The sequence below is a fragment of the Falco biarmicus genome, chromosome 4 (genome assembly GCF_023638135.1).
Source record: "Falco biarmicus isolate bFalBia1 chromosome 4, bFalBia1.pri, whole genome shotgun sequence".
Taxonomy (NCBI): domain Eukaryota; kingdom Metazoa; phylum Chordata; class Aves; order Falconiformes; family Falconidae; genus Falco; species Falco biarmicus.
Genome location: NC_079291.1, coordinates 88,301,861 through 88,325,865, shown reverse-complemented (window position 1 = coordinate 88,325,865; position 24,005 = coordinate 88,301,861). Strand labels below are relative to the sequence as shown.

General features: G+C 44.8%; 4 protein-coding genes across 9 annotated transcripts in view; 1 reads left to right on the top strand and 3 right to left on the bottom strand.

Moving 5' to 3' along the window:
• Nucleotides 1-5,530, bottom strand: part of UNKL (unk like zinc finger) — a 60,302-nt gene extending 54,772 nt beyond the window's left edge. Inside the window, exons 1-2 of one of the 6 annotated variants that reach the window (XM_056337124.1) lie at nt 4,597-5,530; nt 2,247-2,456 (exon numbers count right to left, since the gene is read on the bottom strand). In XM_056337124.1, the coding sequence (XP_056193099.1) occupies nt 2,247-2,456; nt 4,597-4,646 (260 nt within the window). In that variant the 5' untranslated portion in view covers nt 4,647-5,530. The other 5 variants (XM_056337126.1, XM_056337125.1, XM_056337123.1 and 2 more) reach the window with 5 other exon arrangements.
• A 504-nt stretch (nt 5,531-6,034) lies between these two features.
• Nucleotides 6,035-6,979, bottom strand: LOC130148486 (ubiquinol-cytochrome-c reductase complex assembly factor 4). Its single transcript, XM_056337141.1, has 2 exons — nt 6,896-6,979; nt 6,035-6,828 (listed from the first exon to the last, which is right to left on the bottom strand). The coding sequence occupies exons 1-2, from the start codon at nt 6,919-6,921 to the stop codon at nt 6,468-6,470; spliced, it is 387 nt and encodes a 128-aa protein (XP_056193116.1). The 5' UTR covers nt 6,922-6,979; the 3' UTR covers nt 6,035-6,467.
• Nucleotides 6,980-8,231: 1,252 nt separating this feature from the next.
• GNPTG (N-acetylglucosamine-1-phosphate transferase subunit gamma) lies at nt 8,232-17,986 on the bottom strand. Its single transcript, XM_056337135.1, has 11 exons — nt 17,901-17,986; nt 17,767-17,821; nt 17,190-17,257; nt 15,079-15,133; nt 14,895-14,978; nt 13,727-13,820; nt 12,066-12,180; nt 11,400-11,482; nt 10,998-11,126; nt 9,585-9,666; nt 8,232-8,540 (listed from the first exon to the last, which is right to left on the bottom strand). Exons 1-11 carry the CDS (start codon nt 17,944-17,946, stop codon nt 8,416-8,418), a joined length of 936 nt encoding a protein of 311 aa, XP_056193110.1. The 5' UTR covers nt 17,947-17,986; the 3' UTR covers nt 8,232-8,415.
• Nucleotides 17,981-23,545, top strand: TSR3 (TSR3 ribosome maturation factor). Its single transcript, XM_056337134.1, has 7 exons — nt 17,981-18,110; nt 18,193-18,391; nt 19,155-19,348; nt 20,124-20,297; nt 21,732-21,795; nt 21,873-21,967; nt 22,423-23,545. The coding sequence occupies exons 1-7, from the start codon at nt 18,014-18,016 to the stop codon at nt 22,497-22,499; spliced, it is 900 nt and encodes a 299-aa protein (XP_056193109.1). The 5' UTR covers nt 17,981-18,013; the 3' UTR covers nt 22,500-23,545.
• Nucleotides 23,546-24,005: the final 460 nt, after the last annotated feature.

The window sequence follows — 24,005 nt, the reverse complement described above, 5'->3', positions numbered from 1 at the left end:
ACAAAGGTGTCCTGACACTACTGGTTATAACCTATTTCTACAAGAATCTGAAGTTGCTCCAAATAAAAGACTAAATTTTAGGCAGAAGACAAACCAGGGTCAAAAAATAATCTTTTGCTGAGTTCTGAAACAGGAAAGCTGCCACACTGTAAGCATGTCCTCAGAAATGTTGGCATTTCCCTCCTTTTTTTTCTCCTGCCACTACCAACATGCTCCAGCATCACCTACCAGTAAGAAAGTTACCTTTGACCTCCCTTGCCTCTCCCAACTCTTTGCCCTGTATGCCTCTTCTCTTCCACTGTAACTTCAATCAGCTATCAACTCACAAGAGCTGACAGCCATTTCTAGCCACCAGTTCTCGGGATCAGAACTAAAACAAGGTCTCCACAGTTCAGCTGAAACTCTTCTCACAAATGTCTCTGATAATTTCACCTTATAACTGAGCCAAAGAAATCAGGCTCCATTTTCTCCGCTTGCATCTGTCTTCATTTTCTTAATTTACTGTCTGTTTTACTCAGTTTTCTCCCCTTGAAACACTGTTCTCCTTGTTTATGGGAATTCAGTTGCCTTTACACTTTCCTCTCAATCCCTCCTGGAGCTTTATCTTCCAGCTTCAACATCCTTTTATGCCTCTGGTGAGGGGTCTTACAGGACTCCAGCCTCAGTCCCTGCTCTTACTCTTCTACGTCTGGGCAATTTCACCTTAAAAAACAAACCTGAAAACTACCACCTCTTTGCTGATAGCTCCTAAACCTACTGATTTAATTCAAACTGTAAGCACAACAGACTAAACCAGAGGTATGAATCCCACTACTGGTCTTACTTCTGCCAAGTCCTCTGCACTTCCATTATACCAGACAATACAACCACCCTGTTTGTCATTTAGGCTTCTAACCATTAGGCTCCTAACCTTCAGCAGCTGGTGGGGACAACACTTCCAATCCAATTGCAGGAAAAAGGTTTCCATCTCACATCTCAGTTATTGAAATATTTTCTCTTACTACTTGCTTCTAACAATTCAATCTTGTCCAGCTAATACCCTTTTAAAACATGGCTTCCTTTTTTCTCCTTTAGAATCAGTATCTATCACTCAGTCATGAAAGGTCAATTTTTGTTGCCAACCAATCCATGACATACAAAAGCATCCATTATCCTCATCTGTTGATTTTCAAAGAACTGCCCACACTGCCCCAGGATGGGCAGGAATGCTTTACAAACACCTGAAAAGGTAACTAAATTGTTCTCTTTTAAATCATCCCTCAGAGTCATTTTTTGCTGTTTATATCACTTAAGCTTGGTACTCAAAATTGTCATGCTGCCCAGTGCATTTTTGTTGTTTACCTTCCCTTATCTTTGTTCAGTTTCTGAAGCCTCTGGGAAAAATCCACTTTTTTCTTCTGTTACTACAGCCTGTAACACAAAAGATACCTGATCTGGGACAAGTGCTGCTCTGCAATATAGTAACCAAAATAATTAATCTTCAATGTTTAAAACAGGTAACTAGCAGAAACTACATACTTCCTGGCTGTTCTCCTGCATATTTTTTTGTCAGAAGTCCTTCCTTGCTTCCATCAGTGCAGATGAAGCTCCTCTGACATGACCACAACACGCCCAGTCCCTCTCCGTATGCCTGCTAACCATACCATTTGCTCATTTCCATCTCTGTAAAACTTCTACCCCTCCCCAAGTTTACTGAAGACCCTCTGTAGGCCTCACCTAGAAGAGACACATGTACATGGAAATGCACACAGACAGGCTAGCCATACAACTATCAGCAAACTCCTTTGCTTGTTCTCACTAGAAGTATCATGAAACAGTCATTCTCCTCCACTACCCATCATTCTTCAGAAAACTTACATAAGTTTAAAATCTTGAAACCACCTCTATACAGTACAGTTTGCACCTAGCTGTCAAGAGAAAAAGGAAGCACAACTGAAAAAAAGAAAAAAAAGCAACAATACTAGCACAAAAGTGCAGGAACAATACTAGCAGAACACTACTTTCTTGTGTTATGCTTTAAAGATCATCAAAACACAAAATCATACTTCTAACTCTATGATAGCCTAAAGAATACATGCTTATATAAAAATGTATGTGCCAAAAATTGAGAAATCACTTATAGAAATGTGTTTTCCAATAAACTGCAGCAGGATTCTATTGATCATTTTCACTAAGGAGAAATTAGCATTTTTCCTTAATGTCATTGATAATACTATAAACACCTAGGACTGAAAGAAATCACTTACTCATCTCCATCTGGGCAGATTCCTGTAGTCTCATCATATTTTGTACAATAAACATCTGGACTGTAGTTAAAAGTCCCATCACGCCTTCGTATAGGTCTACGACGACGCTGATTTAGGAAATGCCAATGAAAACAGGTAAATGGTCTGTGCTGGGTACACTTGTGCTGCAAAAATAGGGGGCACTGCTCTGTCCTAAATTCCTTTAGATACCTAAAAAAATTAAACTGTGTTACAAGTTTATCTTATTGGAGGCACATTTTTACAGTATTAACAGGGCACTTGACAATTCAGCGCACACAGCCCATGAAAAATTGTACGACTGTACCTGCATACAGTTTTAGCTCCTATGCACAATTTACTATTTAGCTGTTGAATACAAGTGACTTTATTTTTTATGACAGATGCATTACTAATAAAATACAGTGGAACGCCTGGCAAATTATACTATGTTTTGTAACTAAAGTCAAATATATACATTAATTTAAAAAGCACAGTATTGAGAATATTGTCCTAGTAACCACCCAACAGAGATTATAAATCCAACAAGTTACGTGAATGACCATTCCTATTGCTTGCTACCACACCAAATAGTCCTACAAAGGCTATTTTAGCTAAACACCGCATCTAATTTAAACATTAGTCCTTAATCACAACATTCCCAGAATGTGGACAAGCTATATAAAAGGCTAGATGGTCAAAAGAGCTTTATGAAGGTTATGACCAAGGGCCAAGAGAGAACTTCAGCAAACTTGCTTTAGCAACTGTGACATTTGTGCTGGGACAGTCTGTAGTCTTTGACTAGTGAGACCACCCCTCGCCAGCAGCATGCAGGGCGCAGAGGCTGCTGAGGAAGGCTGGTACTTCTTTCCACAGGCTATGGACATCATACCAGGTGGACACTGCTGCAGCATGTGTCAAAGGACATAAACCAGCATCTCCCCTGCCTCAGTTTATATGTCTATTAGCCAATTAGCAAGTTCATTACATTGCTAAATTCATGGAGTATTTGCAAAAGAAGGGCAATACTGGAGCTCTGCAGAACTTTAGAGCTCACAGAGGTTTCTAATAGGACACGGAACGTGTGACAGGCTGCAGGGGAGCTAAGGGTGCAGGCAAAGGGAAGGACTTTAAAGAATAAAGTGCACATTTTTGTTCTCAGGTGCTGAAAGTGGCACACAGGGGATGTAATTACACAGAGTTGTGGAGCACATCTGAGTTTGGAGAAGAATTTCTGAATTATCCAGGACAGTAGGGAGGGGAAAAAAGTATCAATAATACAGTATAGAATTTTTGGCCGTTAAGGGCTGCAGGAGGGGCTGTAGCAGTGTCTGGGTAAGTGGCTGCGTTCTAGTGCGGGAAACCTGGCACTACAGAAGTGACGACAAGGCGGTGCGAGCGAATGGATGCCACAGTTCCGTGATAAATTATTCTGCATTTGCGGGGAGCACACGGTCCTGCAGGAGAGGGGCTGTCACCAGTGCTGGGGGGCGGCAGGGACCCTACAGAGCGTGTCAGAAGGCGGAGGGGCGGCAGGGGATGGCGAGCGCACAGGGCTGTCTTTCCGCACGGGGGGCGCCGCAAAAATTACCGCGGCAGCGTCCCGCGGCCTGGGGGTGAGGCTGGCGCCGAGACGGGCCGTGCAGCACCCGGCGGAGGCGGAACGACCCCTGTCACGGCGCGGGGAAGGCGGTCCCGGGACGCCGCGGGGGACAGCGCGGGCCGCAGGCGCGGAACCGGCCGCAGGCGCGCTGCAGCCAGCCGAGCCCGGGCCCTCCGCCTGGCCGGGCCGGAGCGCGCCTTCCTTCCCGCGGCGGGGGCGGCACGGAGCCCCCGCACGGAGCCGCTGGCGCAGGAGGCCGCGCGGAGCAGGCCTGGCACACGGACGGGCCCTCAGACCGGGCCCTGCGGCACCCCACCCCCCGCATGGCGCCGGTTCTCGGGGTGCAGGGCGTCGCCGAGACGCGGTACCTACGTATAATGTGTCGGCTGCTCGGTCTGCGGGGACCCGCCGGCCCAGCCGCCCCGCGACACTGCTTTCGAAACCGACGGCATCTTCCCCGTCGGTCAGCACGGCGCAGGCGCGGACCCGGCCCGCCCCGGCAGCAGCGCGCGAGCCGCACGACACAGGCCCCGGGCCCCCCCGCTCCGGGGCTCCGGCACGGCCGCCACTACCCGCGGGGCTCCTCCGTACCCCCTGTCCCGGCCAGAAGCGGGACCGCACGGCGTGGCCCCTCCAAGGCCTGAGGGTGGTGGTGGTGAGGTGTCAGTGTGTCTGGGGGGTCAGCGCGCGGAGCTGCCCCCTGCCCTGTAACGAGACGCCGCAGACAAACCGTTTGCGAGTTTCCAGCACCTTACAAGCAAGGGACGACGAGAGCAGTTCCGCAGGCGGGGGCTCTTCATTAACTGCCTGTCACGGCCTCTCAAGGGCAGCTCCAGCCCCTCCGGCAAGGCGGGAACAGCGGCTCCGGGCGGCGGCTCTGCCGGGCCGTCACCGCATCCCGGGGCCGCTCCGCCGCCCGCCGGCCGCCCCCCGCTCGCAGCGCGCTGCAAGCGCCGAATCCCAGGGAATCACGCACCGTGCGGCAGCGCCCGCCCAGCGGCGACCACTCGCCGGCCACCATCCGGGGCAGCGGATAGAATGCTTAGAAATAACTAGATTAACAGGATATGGAAAACTTAGAATAATTAAAACTCTCATTGTGTGTACAAAAAGGAGTTTCATAGTGTGACTTGGCAAATGAGGCGAGGAGCTTCACAGTATGACTTTGCAAATTAGGCCCGGTCCTGGGGCCCTCTGTACTGATAAGGTGAACCTGGGATGCTCTGTGTGCCGATAAGACGACACCGGTATGCGAACATCAGTACCTTGAGATAGGAAAACTGGACCTGTCCTGTTTTATGGTTTGAAAAAAACCTCAAGACACGACTGAGTCTGCGCGAAGAGCGAAGGTGAAAAGTTCCGAGCGAGGCGGACTCCTAAGCCTTCATCCACAACGACCTCCGCGAGCACCACCAGGAGACAGTGCGCAAACGCAAATGGGAGGAAACTTATGTTAATGACTTCTCGGTAGACTAATTATCCTAATCCAACCTATTCTCGGGCATCTATTGAATATGTATGAGTGTATACTTTAAATAACACCTGCACAAAGAAGTCGGGGCAGCAGGTACTTTTGGAATTATCCACCCTGATGCCCGCCGGTGAATTACACATGCCTGCTTTATAACCTATCCTGAGTTATAGGGTTTAATTCCACACGTCACAGCCGCAGGTGCCCTGCGGCAAGGTGGGGAGCCACAGAGGTGTGCGCTAGGTCAGCTCCTGCAGCTCCAGCCTGCAGCGATAGAGCTGCCGTGCATGGTTTCTTCGTTTTTGTGGGGCGTTTTGTCTTTCGGCCAAATTTGGGAATTTTAATGGCACAGAGTTTTGCATTTTTACACTTGAAAATTCAGAGTAAGAAAAAAAATGCCTCTACCTTTGAAGGGGACGAAATCGTATTAGTAGCTTTGAGTCTTCCTCTCCAAGAAGTCTCAAGTGTCCAAGTCTGAATATATATGAATCTGTACAAACAATTCCATACTAGATTGTTCAGCAAAACCAGGGGTTTCTTCCCCAGTGCGGTGCAAGCCAATTGCTTTGATTCCCTTCAAGAACCTCTGCCAACAATGACCACCTCAATCAGCCATGCCTAAAAACTTCAGTCCAGAAAGCAATCACTCATGAACAAGAAGGGGTTGAAGGTGGCAATTTCTACATTATTTAGTAGAATTAAAAAATAATAATAATCAGGACACAAAAGAATCCTGTATTAATGAATCATACATTTACAGTTGTCTTCAATATAAGCTGAACAGACTCTGTGCCTCGCAACATGTCAAATGAAGGTCACCCTCAGTGGCAATTTTACAGGCTTACAGCTTTCATAGTTTAATACACCGTGCATCTAAGAGACACGATCCATGGAAAAGAGATGGGTTGTATGAAACGTATCTTCAAAGGCACGTTGATGTGCAGCAGTACATCCCGCTCATCCCCACCGTGCAACGCACGAGGAAGCTACTCCTGGCGCTGCCAGTGTGAATCGCTGCGTTAGGGCCAGCACCGAACGCGGTACCGGCAGGGCTGGCGCCTGCGAGCCAAGGCGGCGGGCGGGCTGGCAGCGCGGAGGGCAACGGCAGCCACCGCCCGGCAGCACCGGCACCGCGGCCGCGCTCCCGCCCTCACTGCCCCCCCCGCGGCTGCGGGGCTGCGTCGCTCTCTCGGGCCACGTCCAGCGGCTCCGCGCTCTGACCGGAGAAAATCGCTTCCAGCCGCTGGTCGATCTCGGTTTCCTCCCTGAGCGCGCACCAGAGCAGCAGCGCGGAGCCCAGCAGGCTGAGCGGCAGCACCTTCACCCACGGCCGCTCGTGGTCGCTCCCCATGGACCGGCTGACGCTCCACACCCGCGGGCTGGCCTTGCTGGCAGAGAAGGGGATGGCCCCCCCGCCCTCCGCCTCCGCGCCCTCCGCCTCCGCGCCCTCCGGGTCCCGCCGCCGCGCCAGCCACCGCCGGGGGTCCGGCAGGCGCAGGGGCCGCCGCACCCTGCAAAGACACACGGGTCAGAGCGCGGAGCGGCGGCCGCCACCCTGGCCCCACGCCCCCACCTCACCGCCAGCGGCCAAGCGCCCAGCTCATGGCGGCCGCCGGCCGCCACCGCAGCCGGAACCGGAGGTGACGGCAGCAGCGGGGTCACACGGCGGGCGGCCTGCCTGGACCGGCGCGGGGTGGCCTGCCTGGGCCGGCGGGGGTGGTGTGTGGGGGGGTGTGTGTGTGTGTGCGCGGCCTGGGCCGGGGGGGGGAGGGGGGGGTGCGGCCTCCCTGGGCCGGCGCGGGGGGTGGGTGGGTGAGGAAAGTCCCGGGCCGGTGTGGGTGGTGGGGACGGGGGCGCCTGCCCGGGAGGGGGGGTGGGCAGCCGAGGCGCTCGGGGGCCGCACGAGCCTGCCACGGGAGGAGGCAGAACGACGGGAGCGGCGCTCGGCCTCCGCCAACCCCGGCAGTCACCTCTCCGCAGCCTGTGCTGACAGGGTCCATTTTATTCCGTACTACACACAGGCATTGCTGTGCATTCCCGTACCGCGTCTGTTCAGTCCGGTGTTTCCACAGCACCTTTCAACAGGCCCAGCACAACTTCTGCTCCCCAGAGATGACAGCAGCCTCTGACACAGGTGGAGCCCTGTGTTATGCACCGTGGTGGCTGAAAACATTCCTTTTTCTGCTCAGGTCTGCACAGAAAACATTTTAGCCTACAGGCAAAGCATTATGTTCTGAATATCGTACTTACCACGTTTCATACAACTTCCTACAGCGTTGGTCCTGAACTATTTTGTATTTTTATCACCTGCTACCATGCTCGATCAAAGTAAGTAACACATCTGGGACCGGAGACACAGGATCTGTAAACCAGTGCCCAACGCCAGCCTTGGCAAAGAAGGTTTACATATGTCGTCAGAAACCAGCCAGCTGTTCTCAGTAATGGCGAGCCCTTGTGATAAACGCAGTCGTAATTCATGTCAAAAATATTGTGGTAAGTGTAATTGTTCTACCCTGTGTAAATCTGGGACCTGTATCGCAGTCGTGGTGAGTGGGCGCGTGTGGTTCTCCTTTAAGACAATGTGATGGCTCCCCCTTCCCCTGAGGCAATCGCTGCTGGAAAAGCCCGCCGAGGGAGATAAGGAAAGCGAAACCATGGCAGGGAAGGCCCGCCGAAGGAGGCCAAGACCTTGAGATTTGGAAAAGCACGCCAAAGGAGAGCCAGTAGGAGGAGAAGGCGTACCCTAACGGCCCGGTGGGGAGAGGGCAGGACGAACATGGGCGAGAAGGGATTGGTCAAGATCCGGGCATAAAAGATGCTGCTTTTAGGACTCAGGTGTGCGTGTGGTGGAACCAATTGAGTTCTCCGCGCACCCAGCGCTTTTTTGCTTATTGTTTCTCAACCTAAATTGATCGAATCCAAAATAAAATAGTTTTAATTGTTATCGTTTATAACACCCTCAACACTGTCACCTTCCCTTGGCTTTGGGGCAGAAACTCAAGCATATTTGCAGAAGGTAAATCATCTTGGTGACACGATAAACACACTCAACTTGCTTGACATTCCGTATGAACTTGCTGTTTACTGCTCAACTTTCTTCATACTGTGTCATTCCAAACTCCTGTATCACCGTGCAGGTGCTCGTCATCCTTTGAGCCATTAAGAACAGTTGTCACTGCAGTTGCCAGCTTGTGACTTCCATGTTCAACACTGGTATTTTCAGCTGTAATATTTAAAGACATCAGTTATTTCCGCTTTTAAACACCATAACATCTTTGTCACAGAATTCACTAAATAGTTTTGAAATAGGTCATCTATGGTAAGCTGTGAATTCTGGTTTTGATTATACAGTTCTAATCTGCAATAATTAAAATGAACTACCAAACAGGCAGAAATACTGTGCAAATTACATAGTTAATAGTTTAAACATGCAGATAAAATGTTTTACAAAAATGCTAATATGATGAGTTTTCCCTAGAGAAGAAAGTCACCAATTTTAAAAAACAAAGTTAGTTTCTCAAAACAAAAAGATAAAAATAAATATGTCACTAATTTTAAGTTAATTTAATTAGTTCTAAGTTTCACTGTTCTCTTGAGGTGCCAATTCTGAACATGAAAAGTGTAAATATATATATTCAGGGAAATTAAATCCCCCTTAGACAAACAGCTCATGTAATAACGGGCATGATGGGCTGGAAGGGGGGTAGGGATGGATGGGACAAAAAAGCCCAACCCAACAACAAAAGCAAGAACAATTTGTCTGGAATCAATCCAGATACAGCACCAAACAGTCTTTCCTTCTAAAAACTGCATATGATATGGTGCTTACCTAACAGAATCAGAGAGAAAAAAAACAGTGACTAAGAAAGATAAAACCAATCCAAACAAACACAGAGACCATTTCAAGTGTTCTTGAGGAAGTCAGGGCTTGTGGTTGACTATGCAGAAAGTGGAGTTACTTAAAACATGCTGATGTGCTACAAATGCTGTAACACCAACTTCCTTTGGCACCTTAAATACCGCAGATGAACTTCACTTAAAACAGCAGACAAAACTTCCCAATAAAGCTGAAACAGATTTCCTGGGGACAAAACAAGTCCTCTTGAGCTGGAATCAAGACCTTAAGTACTTATTAAAAAATATGTCTACTGAATTTTACCTCCATATATGACAGGTCATTTAATCCTTGCTGTAACTGAAAACAGTATTTGGGTATTCACATTCTGAATAGGCAATAAAGAAAAAGAACGATACCAAAAAAACTCACCAGAATTTCCTTTGTATGCAATACCGTGCTGATTTAATAAATCTTTAAGTTTTTTTATTTCTTTAGAAAGTAGCTTGTATTCCTAAGAAAGAAAATAATTTTAAAATGGTCTCCCAGTCTCCAAATGCAACCATAAAATGGGGGTTTATAAAAAACAATGGGACTGACCACTGCTGTTACAGCTTTTGACTTAAAAAAATCTTAAAAAGAAACTGCTTATTCCAAGAACAAGGTGCAAATTGTATAAAAAGATAGATTTCTATGTTGCCAAAACAGGAGCCAGCTTTTCCCAAGCCTTCAGGTGCTTTCTGTAATAATTTTTGATCTATCCTCTAACTAGCATTTTATCGTAGCACAAAATTGTTTTCATTAGTTTGCTACAGGACCAGCCTTATTTTATTTTGTATCGTAATGCTACAGTCTGGAAACTCGTCCCCTCTTCAGCTCTTGACCTACTAAGAGACCCAAACCACACACGAAATCTTGAAGAAGCCCTGATTTTTTATTGTGTTTTGGTTTTCACACGAATCAAGAAAGAGCTAAAGATTAACTTAAGATTCTGTGGTTACCACAATGGCCAACTTCATGTCAATTAAGCTATGATGAAGCCAGAAAAAAGATAATAAATACTGTATTGTTAACTATACTGTAAAAGAAATAGGTGAATATTCCAGCTCCTATTAGAACATCAAAATGGTGATCTTTATATAACTATACTCAGGTTAACCACAGTTTATCTGGTTATATTCAGGAATTACTACATGATGTTTTGCATTTGCTATGTTTTCAAATAAAATGACAGCAGTTTCTTTTCTGCATTACGATGAATTAATTCCCTTCCATGCTCTTTTTTTGATGTTCAGCTTGCTGTCTTTCAGGCTGAGCACACCTTCTACCTCTATCTTCCTCATTTCAATTCTGTTGAAACGGAAGTACTGTTCACACACATGAAAGTCATTCAGAAATGGACACAGCATAGATCATTCTGCCTTTGCTCATGGAACAGCTGGTGCTTTCTGACACAAGTCTGGGTAATTACCCACAGAGAGGAGTGTCAACATTCCCAAGGCTGGTTACACATTTATCTTCATTAGTAATTCTTTCATACTGCCAGACTGATATTCCCTAGCAAGAGTACTTACAGGGTGTTCATATCCCAAGCACCTAAACTAATTCCTACACAACCCCCATTACTGGGGGCAATCAGTTGTGCTGGTTTGGTTTTGACTTAAGAGTTAAAGATATCGAATCGCTCTGTATGCAGACTGTTACATATTGAAATCAGAAAACATAATCCCATGAACAGATTTCAGCTGAATCCGAAGAGTATTTATATAATGCTGTCACACTGATACTGTCATACAGTAAAAAGATGGCAATTTAATTCCATATTGTAAAAACTAGGCTCTATACCTTACTGCACTTCTCCACTGTTTCAAATTCCAGACTTGTTTTCTTACTGTGTTTCTCAACTTCCTTTTCTTCTGTTGCTTTTAGAAGTCCTGCTTCCTCAAAAATCTCTTTCAGTATTTTTTTGTATCCCTAAAAAAGAAAATTTCCAGAAGACAATAATAGTCAGTGCACCTGACCCTCATCTCCACCTGTACTTTGCACTGGCCAGTCCAACTTCTCAAGCTTCACTGTAGAAAACATTACAATTACCAGTTGATATAGCAGTTACAAAGCATAAAAAATACTATTTGCCAGCTGCAGAATAAACACATCCACTCCAAAAAGAGAAACTGCAGAAGCCAGGTTTGGCTATTTGACAGTAATTGTTCTTTACCAAAAAGAGGTGGGAAAAAAGTAACAAACCTGGTCAGTTACTAGTTCATCATACAGAAGCTGCTCTGCTTCATCCCACTTCCTTTGCAGTGCTTCAGTCAGAGTTGGATAAACTAAAAAATGGAACTCAAACCGTGTAAAAATCAGCAGCTGTCCTGCATTAGTTACGTGTTCCTTTAGTAGCATGCAAGCATGTTTGTCTTAAGAACTCCGTATTTTCTGTACAGTACATTGTCTCTACTGCTGCCAAGAGTTGGGGCTAAGCTTAAATTCTGCTTCACATATTTAAAGTCTCTGGATAATGCCACTGACCAAAATTTTTTCTCTTATTTCCAGCTAGAAGGCCTCGTATTTCTTTGTTGAATGTCATTCTAACTGAGCTTGCCCTTTTCGTAATGTAAGTAATTGAGCAGATAGTACAGGGCTGATTCCTATGACCAGTCCAAGTTAAAAAAAAAAACAACCAACCACCAAATCAGTCACAGGATCTATACTAGCAATGACAATTTATTTGAGAAATACCTATATGTTATCTCATATATCCCAATCATATAATTGGGATTTAAAATACACTTCATATTATGCTACATTTAATACTCATTTATATGAAGTTACAGCCTCAAAGAACCTAAAAAATAACTCTTAGGTTGGCATAACATGCCAGCTGCTCCACACAAATAATTTTCTTAATCTTACCTAAAAGAGAGTGAGGATGGCACACAAGAGGAGTCTCAAATGTCAGAGAGTAAACACAAGTACTCGGCTCAGACACATAAGCCAATTTATTGCTCTTTCCGCAAACAAGGTGAACCTAAACATGAGTAAAAACAAAGATGAGCAAAGCATCTCCATGTGAAACAGGACCAGCATTGACAGATCAGTTTGCCATCTTTCAATGCTAGCAGATGCACCTCTGTACATACTGTCATGTCAAAGTTTCCAGTGCTGCTATCCACAGAAAAAGAATCATAGCAAGCACATCTGCAGATTATTTTGTCAAATGTGAAAACTGCTTCCCTTAATGGGAAATGATCCCCTCACCCACCATTGCTCCTTGGAGTCCAAAGCACTGTATTTCCAGCAAGAATAAAAGTAAAAAGGAGGGTGAATAGGACACCCTTTATTTAGAACCTCATCTGACACAAGCACAATTCACTTAAGTTTTAGTTCTGACCATCGTGCTAAATAAAGAGAACAATAGACATCTAGCCTGCAGAAATTTGCTTTCATCTCTCAACTTCGAGCACCAGTATTTTCTGTCTGTTCAAAACTAAATGCCAGTGAAAGATATGGATCACAGTATCAAAGGTCATACAAGACTATTAATTCTTTCTGCAGCCCCTATGGGAGATAAAGACGTTAACAAGGCACCTCCATTACAGTATTTTCACCTTGGCCAAGAAATTCTGTCCCTTATCCCATCTTCATATTAGTTATTACTCCAACTATATATATCCCTCTCTCTAAAGTATTGTATTGTCACTCATCATAGTAATAGCTAAGCATCTTCTACACGAAAAGAGGCCTGTTGTGAACTATACGGTATCTTTAACTTCTTCTCTATAGCAATCTATGTCACCAGCGAATGTGAAGTTTAATACATTATACTTGTAAAACTGTATCACACACTGAAATGGGAGATGGAAAAACATTAATGAATAGAAGGATAAAGGATGTGTGCAAATCATGTGCCACACATTGGGCAAGTCTCAGCCAGCCTTCCTTACCCTTATAGATAAATAGTAACTTGGCACAGAGACTGCTAGAATGTGAAAAGAAACATTTTAACCACTCCACAAAGCAAGAATTTTTACTTCTGCTTTAAAATGTACTCACACCAGAATCTGCTTCTCTTTGAGTTGGTTCCTCTGTCACTCCCATATATTCAATTCCTTCCCGATTCTCTTTGCATGCCCTCTGCTCTTGTTTTAACACCTTACCTAACTCCTCAGCATGCTGCTGTTAACTGGCTAATTCTTCTCCCTGGATGTTCCTAGCACAATAGGCTGGCATCTTGAATTCAACAAATAGCTCTGTTTCTTTATTTTTCCTGACACAAACTACAAAGCACTCTATGTTTCCACAGTAGTGACAATACCAGAAAAGAATACTCTATCAAAGAAAAAAAAAAAGTTAAAAGTAACTAGTGAGAATACACATAAGTAAACACCTTCAAAACGTTATCCTGATTTTAGCTTCCCTCTTCTATTCATTCACCTAGCTCCTACAGAAATTCATCTTTATATCATATCTTGAATTATGACTTCTTCAAGGTAGGAATGTTTCAGTCTGTAAAGTGTCACGAGTGTGTGTAGAGAGTCATGCTGTCTGAATTAGCATCATCTAGGTTATTGTACCTTTGTCTGTCTGCTCTTAGTTTCACATGAGTCTCCTTCCCTCATCCACATTCCAACAAATGTGTTGTTCTCAATTTCCCATTCATGCCAGATTCTGAAAAAATAGGACACCATTTTATTTTAAGTAAGTGGAAAGAAAAAGGTGAACACTCAGGAAGAAAAACAGGAATACCCTTATATCATGTTCGATTTAATTGTATATACTTCACTTTCATTGTCTTAGTATTCCCATTTCTTACAGCCAAGACCTTATAAACAGCGTAGTATGGAATCCAGGCTGCTGTATAGGGCAGGCGCATCAACATTACTTTGAGAGCACAGTTTTGGATCAGCTTTCAGTTTGCAAACCTTCTGCACTTACAAATCCATGTTTAAATCCAGTAAGGTAACAGCTTATAGATCAATCCCACCATTAATTCCATGATGCCAAGTACCCTGTGGAACTCTGCAGGATTTTTAGTGCTGGTGAGAGCACCCACAAAAACTAGTCTCTACTTCTGCTAGTCCTAAAGCCAACGATAATCTCAGCGTCTTGGTGTACCTTTTCCTCTCATTAATTATCTCATTAATGAGATTATTAACGAATTATTGTGCATAGGCGGGGGGGGAAAAGAGACATCTATATACAAAACAGTTGGAAAGGCAGTAATTTTAAAGCAGTTCTCTGGTTTATAATATAATTACATTTACTTTAGGTCTTATGATTTGGATACTCTGGTGTCTTTGAATACTTTGGGATACTTCTTAGGGTCTACACCGAGTCTTTTATTACCTTTTATTTAATAAGTTTAACACAACCACTAGGCGTAAAGCACTCATTTCATTTTGTAAGGTTATATTCAACTCAAAGTGAAAATAGTGAACAGACATGAAATTTTGGTTAGTATAAGCTGTAGTTAAACATTACTGAATTTCTCACATGGGCATATCACAACTGCAGTTGGCGCTGGTTATGTATCAGCCTCCAGCTAAAACAGGAGTTTAGTATTTATCAACAAAAAAATTTGAATTTTTCAAGACGTGGTATTTTTATGCATAATGACTTGGGAAATACAATGAACTAAGCTGACAAATAAAAGAAAAATAATTTTAAAACTGCTTCCTTTTTGACAATCTATAAAAGTCTGCTAACAACACAGGTAAAATTTAAAAGGTCTAAAAGCCTCACCCCAAAATCCCACTATAGGCATTCCATCGAAAAGTCTGCTCATGCTGAGTGACATTATGGAAAGGACAAAACTCATACTTGTACCTTGAAATAAAAAGAAAAAAAGAAGTGTTTCAGACTGAAACAAAAAAATAGTTAATTGCTAATAAATATATAGAATCAAATTTTCAAATCCATTACTCACGTAGATTCCACAAAACTGAAACACTTGCCAGCAAGCCTAAAGAGATGTGCAGGGCCTAAAAACACCACAAAATGACATCAAGGAAAAATAATTTTTTAATTAAATTTAAGCGACTCTGCATCTTTAACATTTTTCATCTTCAATACTCAGTGAAATAGATAAGCCTCTTTCTACAACATAAATAAGAAACCTGTATACAAACAAATAGGAGGAGGCCAGATGCATAAGAGGAATCAACAGTGCAAATCTCGCCAAAATCTAACATTGAAATCACTAGGACTCTTGTTTGGAAGCTGTCTGTCCCCAAAGTCATCCAAACTCCTCAAGTTTATACTAGTAAAGCTCAGAATGTCAACAGTGCTGTGTATTTAAGTTCCACTGAGATTCCTGAACTAGATACTCCTTTTCACAGTTAGACTTCACAGTCTCATCCAGTTAGTATTCAACAAGATAAACCTTGTACCATCAGACGGGTCAGCAGTTACAATTCTACTTTTGTAGAATGAACCACTCCAACCTTGCTGTAGAAGGAATCTAAGACAGGTGACTTGTCATTCAAAAAAGGGCCAGAAGTTCTGAGCCATGTGCTACAGGGGTATTTCAGTGTCCCTTGCTTAAGGTAACTTTGCATGGAGTGCAGTACTTGTAAGGAAAGAAGAAAAGAGACTACAAAGCAACTAAAATAAAACCCCACCCTGGATTCTAATTCCCCACTATTAGGACTGCCTATGTACTTCTTCCAAAGATCTAGACAAGGAATCCTACAAAGTAGAAGATCAGACCACCAGAGTCATGCCCTCTGGAATGCCCTAATCGCTGGGACACCAGCAGGTTCCTTCCCATGTCATTTGTATGACTGTATGATCTTGCATTTCAGTCTAGAGATTATCATAGGCTGGGCCAAAGGGTTTGCCCCTTCTACTGCTTGCAGTCTGTGCCTTAGAGATTAGGATGCTCTCCCCGCAGAGGAAGAAAAGCAAATCGGGATGTCCCTGAGGAATGCATTGAACTCTTGCCTCCATCATTTGGGCACGTGATCTGGAAGAGACATTATAGGAACTATTACCCCAACTGTCTTGTAGAAGAGAAGAACAAGTCAGGTTTCTGCGCTAAAGAAATAATTGTGCAAGACAGCATTCCACCTCCTAGATTCCAGTTCCATAGACACAATTTTTGGCTACACATAAGCTCCCACATGCAGGAAAGAAGGCTTTCCAGCATACTGTCCTAACTTTTTTCCTGCTATTTTTGGCATCTTTCCATTCAGCATTATAACTCTTACTAACCACATTTCTAACTATCTCACTTTTCACATGCAGAATTTCCACACTTGATTTGAATTTATAAATACATATGTATATATGCACATACATACATCTAAATAAATAAAAATATTTACAAAACATGACAGAACACATTAAGCATGACCACATTCAATGTCACCACACCAAAATGCATTTGCTGAACCTGAACAGGGTTTAAGTCTGTGCCTAAGGTTTGCTGAGAGACAAGAGTTATTTCCTTTTGCTTACTCTTTGCTGTCATTTATTTTTCTTTTAGTTTGCTTTCATTATTTTATCTACTCTCTCTATACATGGTCTAAAATATTTTAGATTCCTGTTTATTTTGGTAAAGGGCTGGACTGACATTGCAGCACCCAGGCTTTGAGTGTCAAACTGAGCTCCCACGACCTGTTCCAAGACCACTCAGGACTTTTTTTAAAAGCAGTTTGTGAGTACCAAGTACTATCAGATGACGGGATGGCTTTTATATGACAATTGCAAGGATGTCAGGATTGTTTCAAGAAGAAAGAAGTTTTTACTAAGGATCAGAAGGATCTGCGGCTGGCTCAGCATGTGCAGCGCAGGAGGTGTGGGTACCAGCGCAGCAGCAATCTGAACAGCACTGGGGCATGAACTCCACAGAGGTTAATCTAGGTTTTAACATTTCAGAAGCACAATAAAACATATTTGCCCATGCTTATTTTCCATGACGCTCATAAAATGACAGGTGACATTCGTCTTTGCCCGCATGAAGTGCAGGCAGGCTGCTCTGCAAGGGGCCTTCACTAAAGGCCGGAATCGGGGGCAGCGGGTGACGCTGGCACGTACCTGACAGGGCGGACGGGGCCACCTTCGGCTGCAGCCGGCTGGGCTGGGGCAGGAACGGGTTGTTCAGCCTTGCGAGGGGGGAGGGGCACGGCCAGGGCCGAGTCACGCGTGCGCCCCCGCTCCGGAGCGCCCCGCGCAAACGGGGAACAGGGAGCAGAAGCGGGGTCCGGCAGCGGGGAGCGGGGTCCGGCAGCGGGGAGCGGGGTCCGGCAGCGGGGAGCGGGGAGCGGGGTCCGGCAGCGGGGAGCGGGGTCCGGCAGCGGGGAGCGCGGGCCGGCAGCGGGGAGCGCGGGCCGGCAGCGGGGAGCGCGGGCCGGCAGCGGGGAGCGGGGGCCGGCAGCGGGGAGCGGGGGCCGGCAGCGGGGTCCGGCAGCGGGGAGCGGGGGGCGCGGGCCGGCAGCGGGGAGCGGGGTCCGGCAGCGGGGAGCGGGGGCGCGGTCCGGCAGCGGGGGCCGAGCCGGGACGGGGTGCGGGGGCCGGCAGCGGGGCTCGGGCCAGGACCGGGAGCGGCTGCGGGGCCGGGAGCAGGCACAGGGACCCGGGGTTGGCGGGACAAGGCCGGCAGGTGGCCACGTACCCGAACGTGTTCGGCTCCTCCACGATCTTCATCTTCCCCGCCGAGGCGAAGGGACCTGCCGGGCAGAGAGCCGTTGGCGGCGGCGGGCGGCCGGTCCGGCCCCACCGCTGCCCCCCGCCCGCCCCCGCGCTCACCCAGCGCCGCGCCCAGCGCCGCCAGCAGCAGCCGGGCGGCCGCCATCGCCTCTTCCGCCGGTAGCGGAAGGGCGCGGGGCCACGGAGCGGCCGCTCCGCCCCGACACTGAGCTATGGAGCGCGGCCGGCGCGGGGTCCCCCGGCGGGGCAGGCGGAGCGGCGGCGGCGGCCTCCGCACCTTCGCGGCGGAAGCGGAGGCCGCGCTGAGAGGTGGGAGCGCGCTGCGGGACGGGCGGGGGGCCAGGGGCGGGCGGGCGGCCGCGGGGCGCTAACCCGCGCCTGCCGTTTGCAGCCTGCGTGGAGGGCCAGGCCGCGGCGGCGGAGCTCCCGTGCCCTCTTGCCATGTGGGAGCTCGGGCACTGCGACCCCAGGAAATGCACCGGGAGGAGGCTGGCGCGGAAAGGGCTGCTCCGCACCCTGCGGCTCCGCCAGCGGTTCCCGGGCCTCGTCCTCAGCCCCCTGGCCGCCCAGTGCGTCTCCCCGGCTGACAGGTAAGCCGCCGGCGGGGCGCAGGGCTCGCTCGCTGCCGCCACGGTGCCTTAGGGAGAATGTTTTGTGCTGCGATTCAGGGCCAGAACAGCGCTACGGCATAAACTTGACCTTCCTGTTACATTACACCGATGCATGAACATGAGAAGCACAGCCCTCCTATTAAACCAGGTTATCGTTTGTACACAAACTGGTACCAGGTGGAAAAAGTGCCTGTAGCTGCCGATGCGAAATCTGTGTGGTTTGTAGGTTAATCAGGGTCACGGCCCAACAGCTACTGCATCTTTTATGATTCCATGTGCAAGTTCTGAGTCTAGGCAACACAGTGCATGACCTAGAAAACTTACTTGTGCGAAATGCTGAGAATTTCCTTCAAACGTGCCAGTAGAATTTTTATAAAGGTGTATTTACTCAGAGAAAAGATTCGTCTTCAGAAGCTAGCAGAGAATGTAAATCCAGATTTTGGTGTACTTTTAAGAATGTGAATGTTTCTATTAACCACACTGTTGTCACATTTTTATACCTAGATTTTTTCACTTTCAGTTTGAAATGTATGGATAAACTTTTTTTGCCATATGCATGTCCACAGGAAAAGGATGTTATTCTTTCACGTTGCACCTCTATTTTATGAAAGATTTTTTGATTGACAAAGGGGAGGGGGGTTATATGTGAATTTGTTCCCAGTATAAAGTGCCAGTTGTAATTCTCACTTTACCAATACAATGATAAGATTTTTTTCAAATAAAGCAATGTTTCTTTTTCCAGGCATGTCGTGGCTCAGAGTGGAATTGCAGTCATAGATTGCTCATGGGCCAAATTAGAAGAAACTCCCTTTAATAAAATGAGAGGAAGTTACCTACGGCTGCTGCCTTACTTGTTGGCTGCAAATCCTGTGAACTATGGCCGGCCATGCAAGCTGTCCTGCGTGGAAGCTTTTGCTGCAGCTTTTTATATTGTTGGTAGGCTGTAATGTGTCTGATGTGAAATGTGTTGCCAGCAATTCTTACATCCTTAATAGATCAGATGAGATGATCTGCGATAAAACGAACTGTAATGCTGTCCCACTGGCCATCACTTTGTTGAGTTGGGAATCACGTTGTCTAGCTTCCTTCCAAGCACTTCTGTCTGGCAGCATCAAGGTATCTGTGGGGTGTTCATGTCAGCTACTAAACAGGACACATAAACTGATGATTCTGGTTTAGTCAGGATGGCACTTAATGTTAGAAAAACTGTTTAAAAAACCTAGAGAAGACAGAGCATGAATCCCTGGGCCCCTTTGTCTTAATGGGAGGTAACAGCTGCCTGTTAATGGGGTGGGTTCTGGTTAAGAACAGAACCTTGCGGTGTGTTTCAGGCTCATCACAGAACTTTCTTGACAACTGGAGACATGCTGTAATGTACCGCAGACAAATCTTGTCTTCTGAAAATACCATATGTACAGCTGCTCTCTTACTGAAGGACTGTGGGAGCTAGAGCTTGAATCATTCATTACCTGTACAAAACATTTTTATATAACGCTCACTAAAAGACCTTTTCTTAGATTCAGGTAGGTATTTCACATTAAACTGAAATTTGAAAAGATTTTTGAAGAATCTGAATCCCCGAACACTGAAAAATACTGGCAAACATCTCTCTATTGTAGCAATACGTAGATATGTACTGAACTTAGAAATCTTTAAACTGAGTGAAATCTCGTACTGAAAAAAACACCTGATGATTTATTTTCTGTTTTAGGATTCCCAGACCTAGCCACCATTCTTCTAAGGAAATTTAAATGGGGTATGGCATTTATTGACTTAAACAAAAATCTCTTGGAAAAATATGCAGCCTGTCATTGTGAGGAAGAAGTGCTGAGAGTTGAACAGGATTTTTTAGCCAGTGTCCAAGAAACAAAAGACGAAGAAATAGGTAAGAAAACCCAGAGACACACCACATACATCCTCTTCCTAACTAGTTTCCTTACAATCTTTTCTGTTAATCTCATGAAACTATTGGCAAGGTAGAGATGAGAGTTTTGTTGATATGTGTTATTCTGTCTTTATACTGCGTATTCTTTTTATAAGCAAATTTGCTTATTTTTTTCAACTTAGAAAGATGAAAACAACTAAAGCAATTTAATGCATATAGTTGTGTATTCACAGCTGAGCTGTGGAGCAGCTACCCTGATTAAATTAAGGATATCGGAGTAAAAAGAAAACATGATTCTTCTTCATTTTATCTACAGATGTTAAAAGCAGATACAAGTAAAAAGACTAGGAATTTAGGTGGACTATAAGAGAAATACAGGGATACATCTGAGAGCAAGTTAGTTATACGTAAACCTAAGTAAGACCTTTAATGGACATGTTTGTATAGTACCTAATCAAGATGTTTAAAGTCAGACCTGTAAAGATAATTAATGGCCTTTAATAAGTACCACAGTTTATTCCCAAATTCTTCTAGTAACTTCTTGATACCCCATTATTTCAGGTTGTATTCACAGGTGAGTGCTTGGTCTCATTCAAAACAGTACAAAACAAGCCAAATGGGATTATCAAGATATATGAAGAGAGATGCTCCTAATTAATGTTTTCCTTTCACAGTGGTTAAGTCCCACAAAAATAGGCCAGGGGATCACACTGCAAGGAGATGGTAGACAGCTTTTAGTTTCTCTGAACTTTGATCTCTTTGCCATGACGTGCTAGGCTGAATGGAATCACCCTGTTGTGTGGTGGAAGCACAACTAGTGTTACACTAATCTGAAGACAGTTCTTAAGGGGCAACGCTATTATACCAAGTAAAGCACGCTTCCACCCATGACCCTGTATTTTCAGGATGGACAGTAATACCAAAGCTATCATGCCTTATTTGACTTTTCCGAGGCAACAGTTCTCCCCAGCTCTATAAGCCAAGGTAAATCTAGCCCTGCCCTTACTCAGCAAGAGCTAAACCTGGACAGCTATACTTCACTTCTCCATAGATGCAAACTAACTACATAGCCCTTTTAGAAATAAGCCATTCTGAGAAAACCCATGTTTTCTTACCGAAAGATTCCAGAACCTCCATGTACACTCTCACTACCCGCAAAGAGCTACTGAACCCCAGGGAGGGTCGGGCAGCAGAAACAGGACGCAAAAAGCATGGGAAAGAGTGAAAAGACTAGAATGAGGGCAGGACTTGGCAGTTGTTTCTCACCTCGCTTGCTTTTGAACAAAACAGCTATGATAAACTTATCAGAAAGCTGAACCAGACTTCCTATGCCTTCCCCTCCCTGTCAATAATCTTCTCTTACAATGAAAATGAAGACAGGCCGTCAAAATATGCCTTCTTCATCAACGTGTGTGTTTTTCCTCCTTTTTCTAGATCCATTTGATGTTGACTCAGGAAAAGAATTTTCTAATCTGAACAGACCAATCAGTTCCCCAGGGTAATGGAATTTAATCTGAATACCGTTTTTTTTATTGTAAGTTGCTTTGCTTTTATAATGCTGAAAAATGTTTCCAGACTAGCACAAGGTAATGAAGAATCTGAGGAAGACAGCGTGAGCACTTCAGATGATGCCACTGAAAGCAGTGATGAGAGCAGTCCAGAAGATCATGGTACTGTAACATTGCTGCAACAACCACTAATAAATGAACTTGAAAGTGGAAAAAATCCCAACAACAAAATCTAAAACCAAACCAAACCACATAAATAAACACCTCCCCCCCCCCAAAAAAAAAAATCCCCAAAAGTTGCAAGATCTTGTATAAAAACTTTGTTTATAAATGGTTAAGTGGCTTGTTCACCTGTAACTTAGCAAATGCCTTCCTTTGGGTGAACCTTGGGCTGTATGTGGATTTATGGGCCTGTTTATACACATGAAGGCTTTAGGTTATTTAATTTTTAGTTCATGAAATGCTAATTACTATGTAAAGAGCCTGAAGCTTAGTTACAAGGTAAAAAAAAAAAAAAATCCCTGTATTCTATTCAATGTCTGGAAAGTGTTTTACAGGGATTATTTTTACCTAATACTATATTAACTAACCCTTCTAACTTCTGGGTTATATTTCAGATGAGAAACCTGACCAAGTTACTGCCCTGTTCAGTGCCCCTGCCACAGAAGGTGCCTCTGACTTTTTGCAGCCTTGAACCTGCCATGTGTATTTCAACTACTTCATCTGGTTTAGGGTAAACTATCTAAGCTGAAAAGTAAAAAAATTATTCCTGGAATTGTTGTATCATCTCAGTATGTCTTTTCAGTAACTTCACTTGCTATTTTTTATTTACTCTGATAGATAGCCCTAAGCAATATACACTGTTTTAGCACTGTATATTCAGAACTGTACCATAAAATTTCAAGGTAACAGGTTCAGCAATGCTCCTTACTTGTAGTGGCACTCTGGCAAGTGGGAGATAAATATTTAAGGGCCAGACAACATGTGAGTCAGACTCTCATCAGCACTTGCATCTTAGTTCACTTTCCCATATACTGCCAGTTTGTGTATAGTGAAAGTGCAGCTGTTAGCAGTTATTTTCTGTACTTTTAAATTGAATGCTCTTTTTTGAGTTTCCAGCACCCAGCTGGAACTTATTTAAGCCTAAACTTCAGCAACCCTTCAGCAGAACTGGAGATATTCAGGACAAATCTTTGTGTTACCTTCATGTATACCAAGTCCTTTGAGTCACAGCAAGATTTTTACCTCAACCCTCTTCTACTAGAGATATTAAATGCCAGCCCTACTGGAGCTAGAATTGGGAGTCACAGCAGCAGTTTCAGTGGTACAAGTATTCCATCTCCCTTTAAAAAAAAAACCAAACCACCCCAAGTAAATGAATTTGTCAGGGAATCTTTCCTTTAACTCAAGTTTCACTCAATTAGTCACTTTCCCACCCCAAGCACACACAGACTTTCCTAAATCAGCTGTTTTAACATGGACTTCAAGAGAAAGGTAAGGAAGAAATCCTACACAAACAATTTTTACAGGTCTAAGAATAATGTGTGTTAGCTATTCTGATTTGGGCAAATGCCTTTATGTTACAAAGCTATTGTAATCAAATGCAGACAAGCAGAACAGATCTGAGAACAGAGCTGTATCACACTTAGAATAACTGAAGTCTCTAGCAGTTGCCATTTTTTAATCACAAAAGCAATGAAGAAGCTACAGCTTGTATGGCACAAAGCTTTTCACACTTCATTTGGTTTGCAGAATGATTTTGACTAAAAAATACAATTAAAAAAAAGCAGTGAAAGTTTAATAGAGGGCATATCAGCTTGACATACATGAAAATAACTTACATAATTTAACAGATTTCCTTTACAGAAGGAAACTGTAATTGCATAGAGCACGTCCTTTCCCTAAAAATCTATATACATTGACATAAGGAAGAAGGCACAAAAGAATTTCTGGTAAGTACCATTGAAAATCCCCAGTTGCTGTAGGTCACCTTGCATTCCTTGGACAGCTTCTATTATTGTTCATACTGATCTAACATTGTTATTTTATGTTAACACTGTCACAGCAGTATGTTGATCCAGTTACGCACAGTAAGCAGTTGGTCTCTAGCTAGTGAGAAATCCGTAGGCTGTTTAAGGAACAGGTAACAGTTGAATAGCCGCAGTTACCACTGGAGGCCCAAAGAAGGGCCACTGTTGGG

What these genes read in the sequence shown, in the direction of transcription:
- LOC130148486 (XM_056337141.1), bottom strand. Translation starts at nt 6,921, where the DNA reads ATGAGCTGGGCGCTTGGCCGCTGGCG. An exon ending in TGGGCGCTTGGCCGCTGGCG is followed by an intron (nt 6,829 to 6,895) that starts GTGAGGTGGGGG and finishes GTGTCTTTGCAG; the next exon opens with GGTGCGGCGGCCCCTGCGCC.
- GNPTG (XM_056337135.1), bottom strand. Translation starts at nt 17,946, where the DNA reads ATGGCGGCCGCCCGGCTGCTGCTGGCGGCGCTGGGCGCGGCGCTGG. An exon ending in GGCCCCGTCCGCCCTGTCAG is followed by an intron (nt 15,134 to 17,189) that starts GTACGTGCCAGC and finishes TGGTGTTTTTAG; the next exon opens with GCCCTGCACATCTCTTTAGG. An exon ending in CAGTGGAGAAGTGCAGTAAG is followed by an intron (nt 9,667 to 10,997) that starts GTATAGAGCCTA and finishes TTTCTTTCTTAG; the next exon opens with GAATACAAGCTACTTTCTAA.
- TSR3 (XM_056337134.1), top strand. Translation starts at nt 18,014, where the DNA reads ATGGAGCGCGGCCGGCGCGGGGTCCCCCGGCGGGGCAGGCGGAGCGGC. An exon ending in TGCGTCTCCCCGGCTGACAG is followed by an intron (nt 18,392 to 19,154) that starts GTAAGCCGCCGG and finishes TTCTTTTTCCAG; the next exon opens with GCATGTCGTGGCTCAGAGTG. An exon ending in AACAAAAGACGAAGAAATAG is followed by an intron (nt 20,298 to 21,731) that starts GTAAGAAAACCC and finishes TCCTTTTTCTAG; the next exon opens with ATCCATTTGATGTTGACTCA.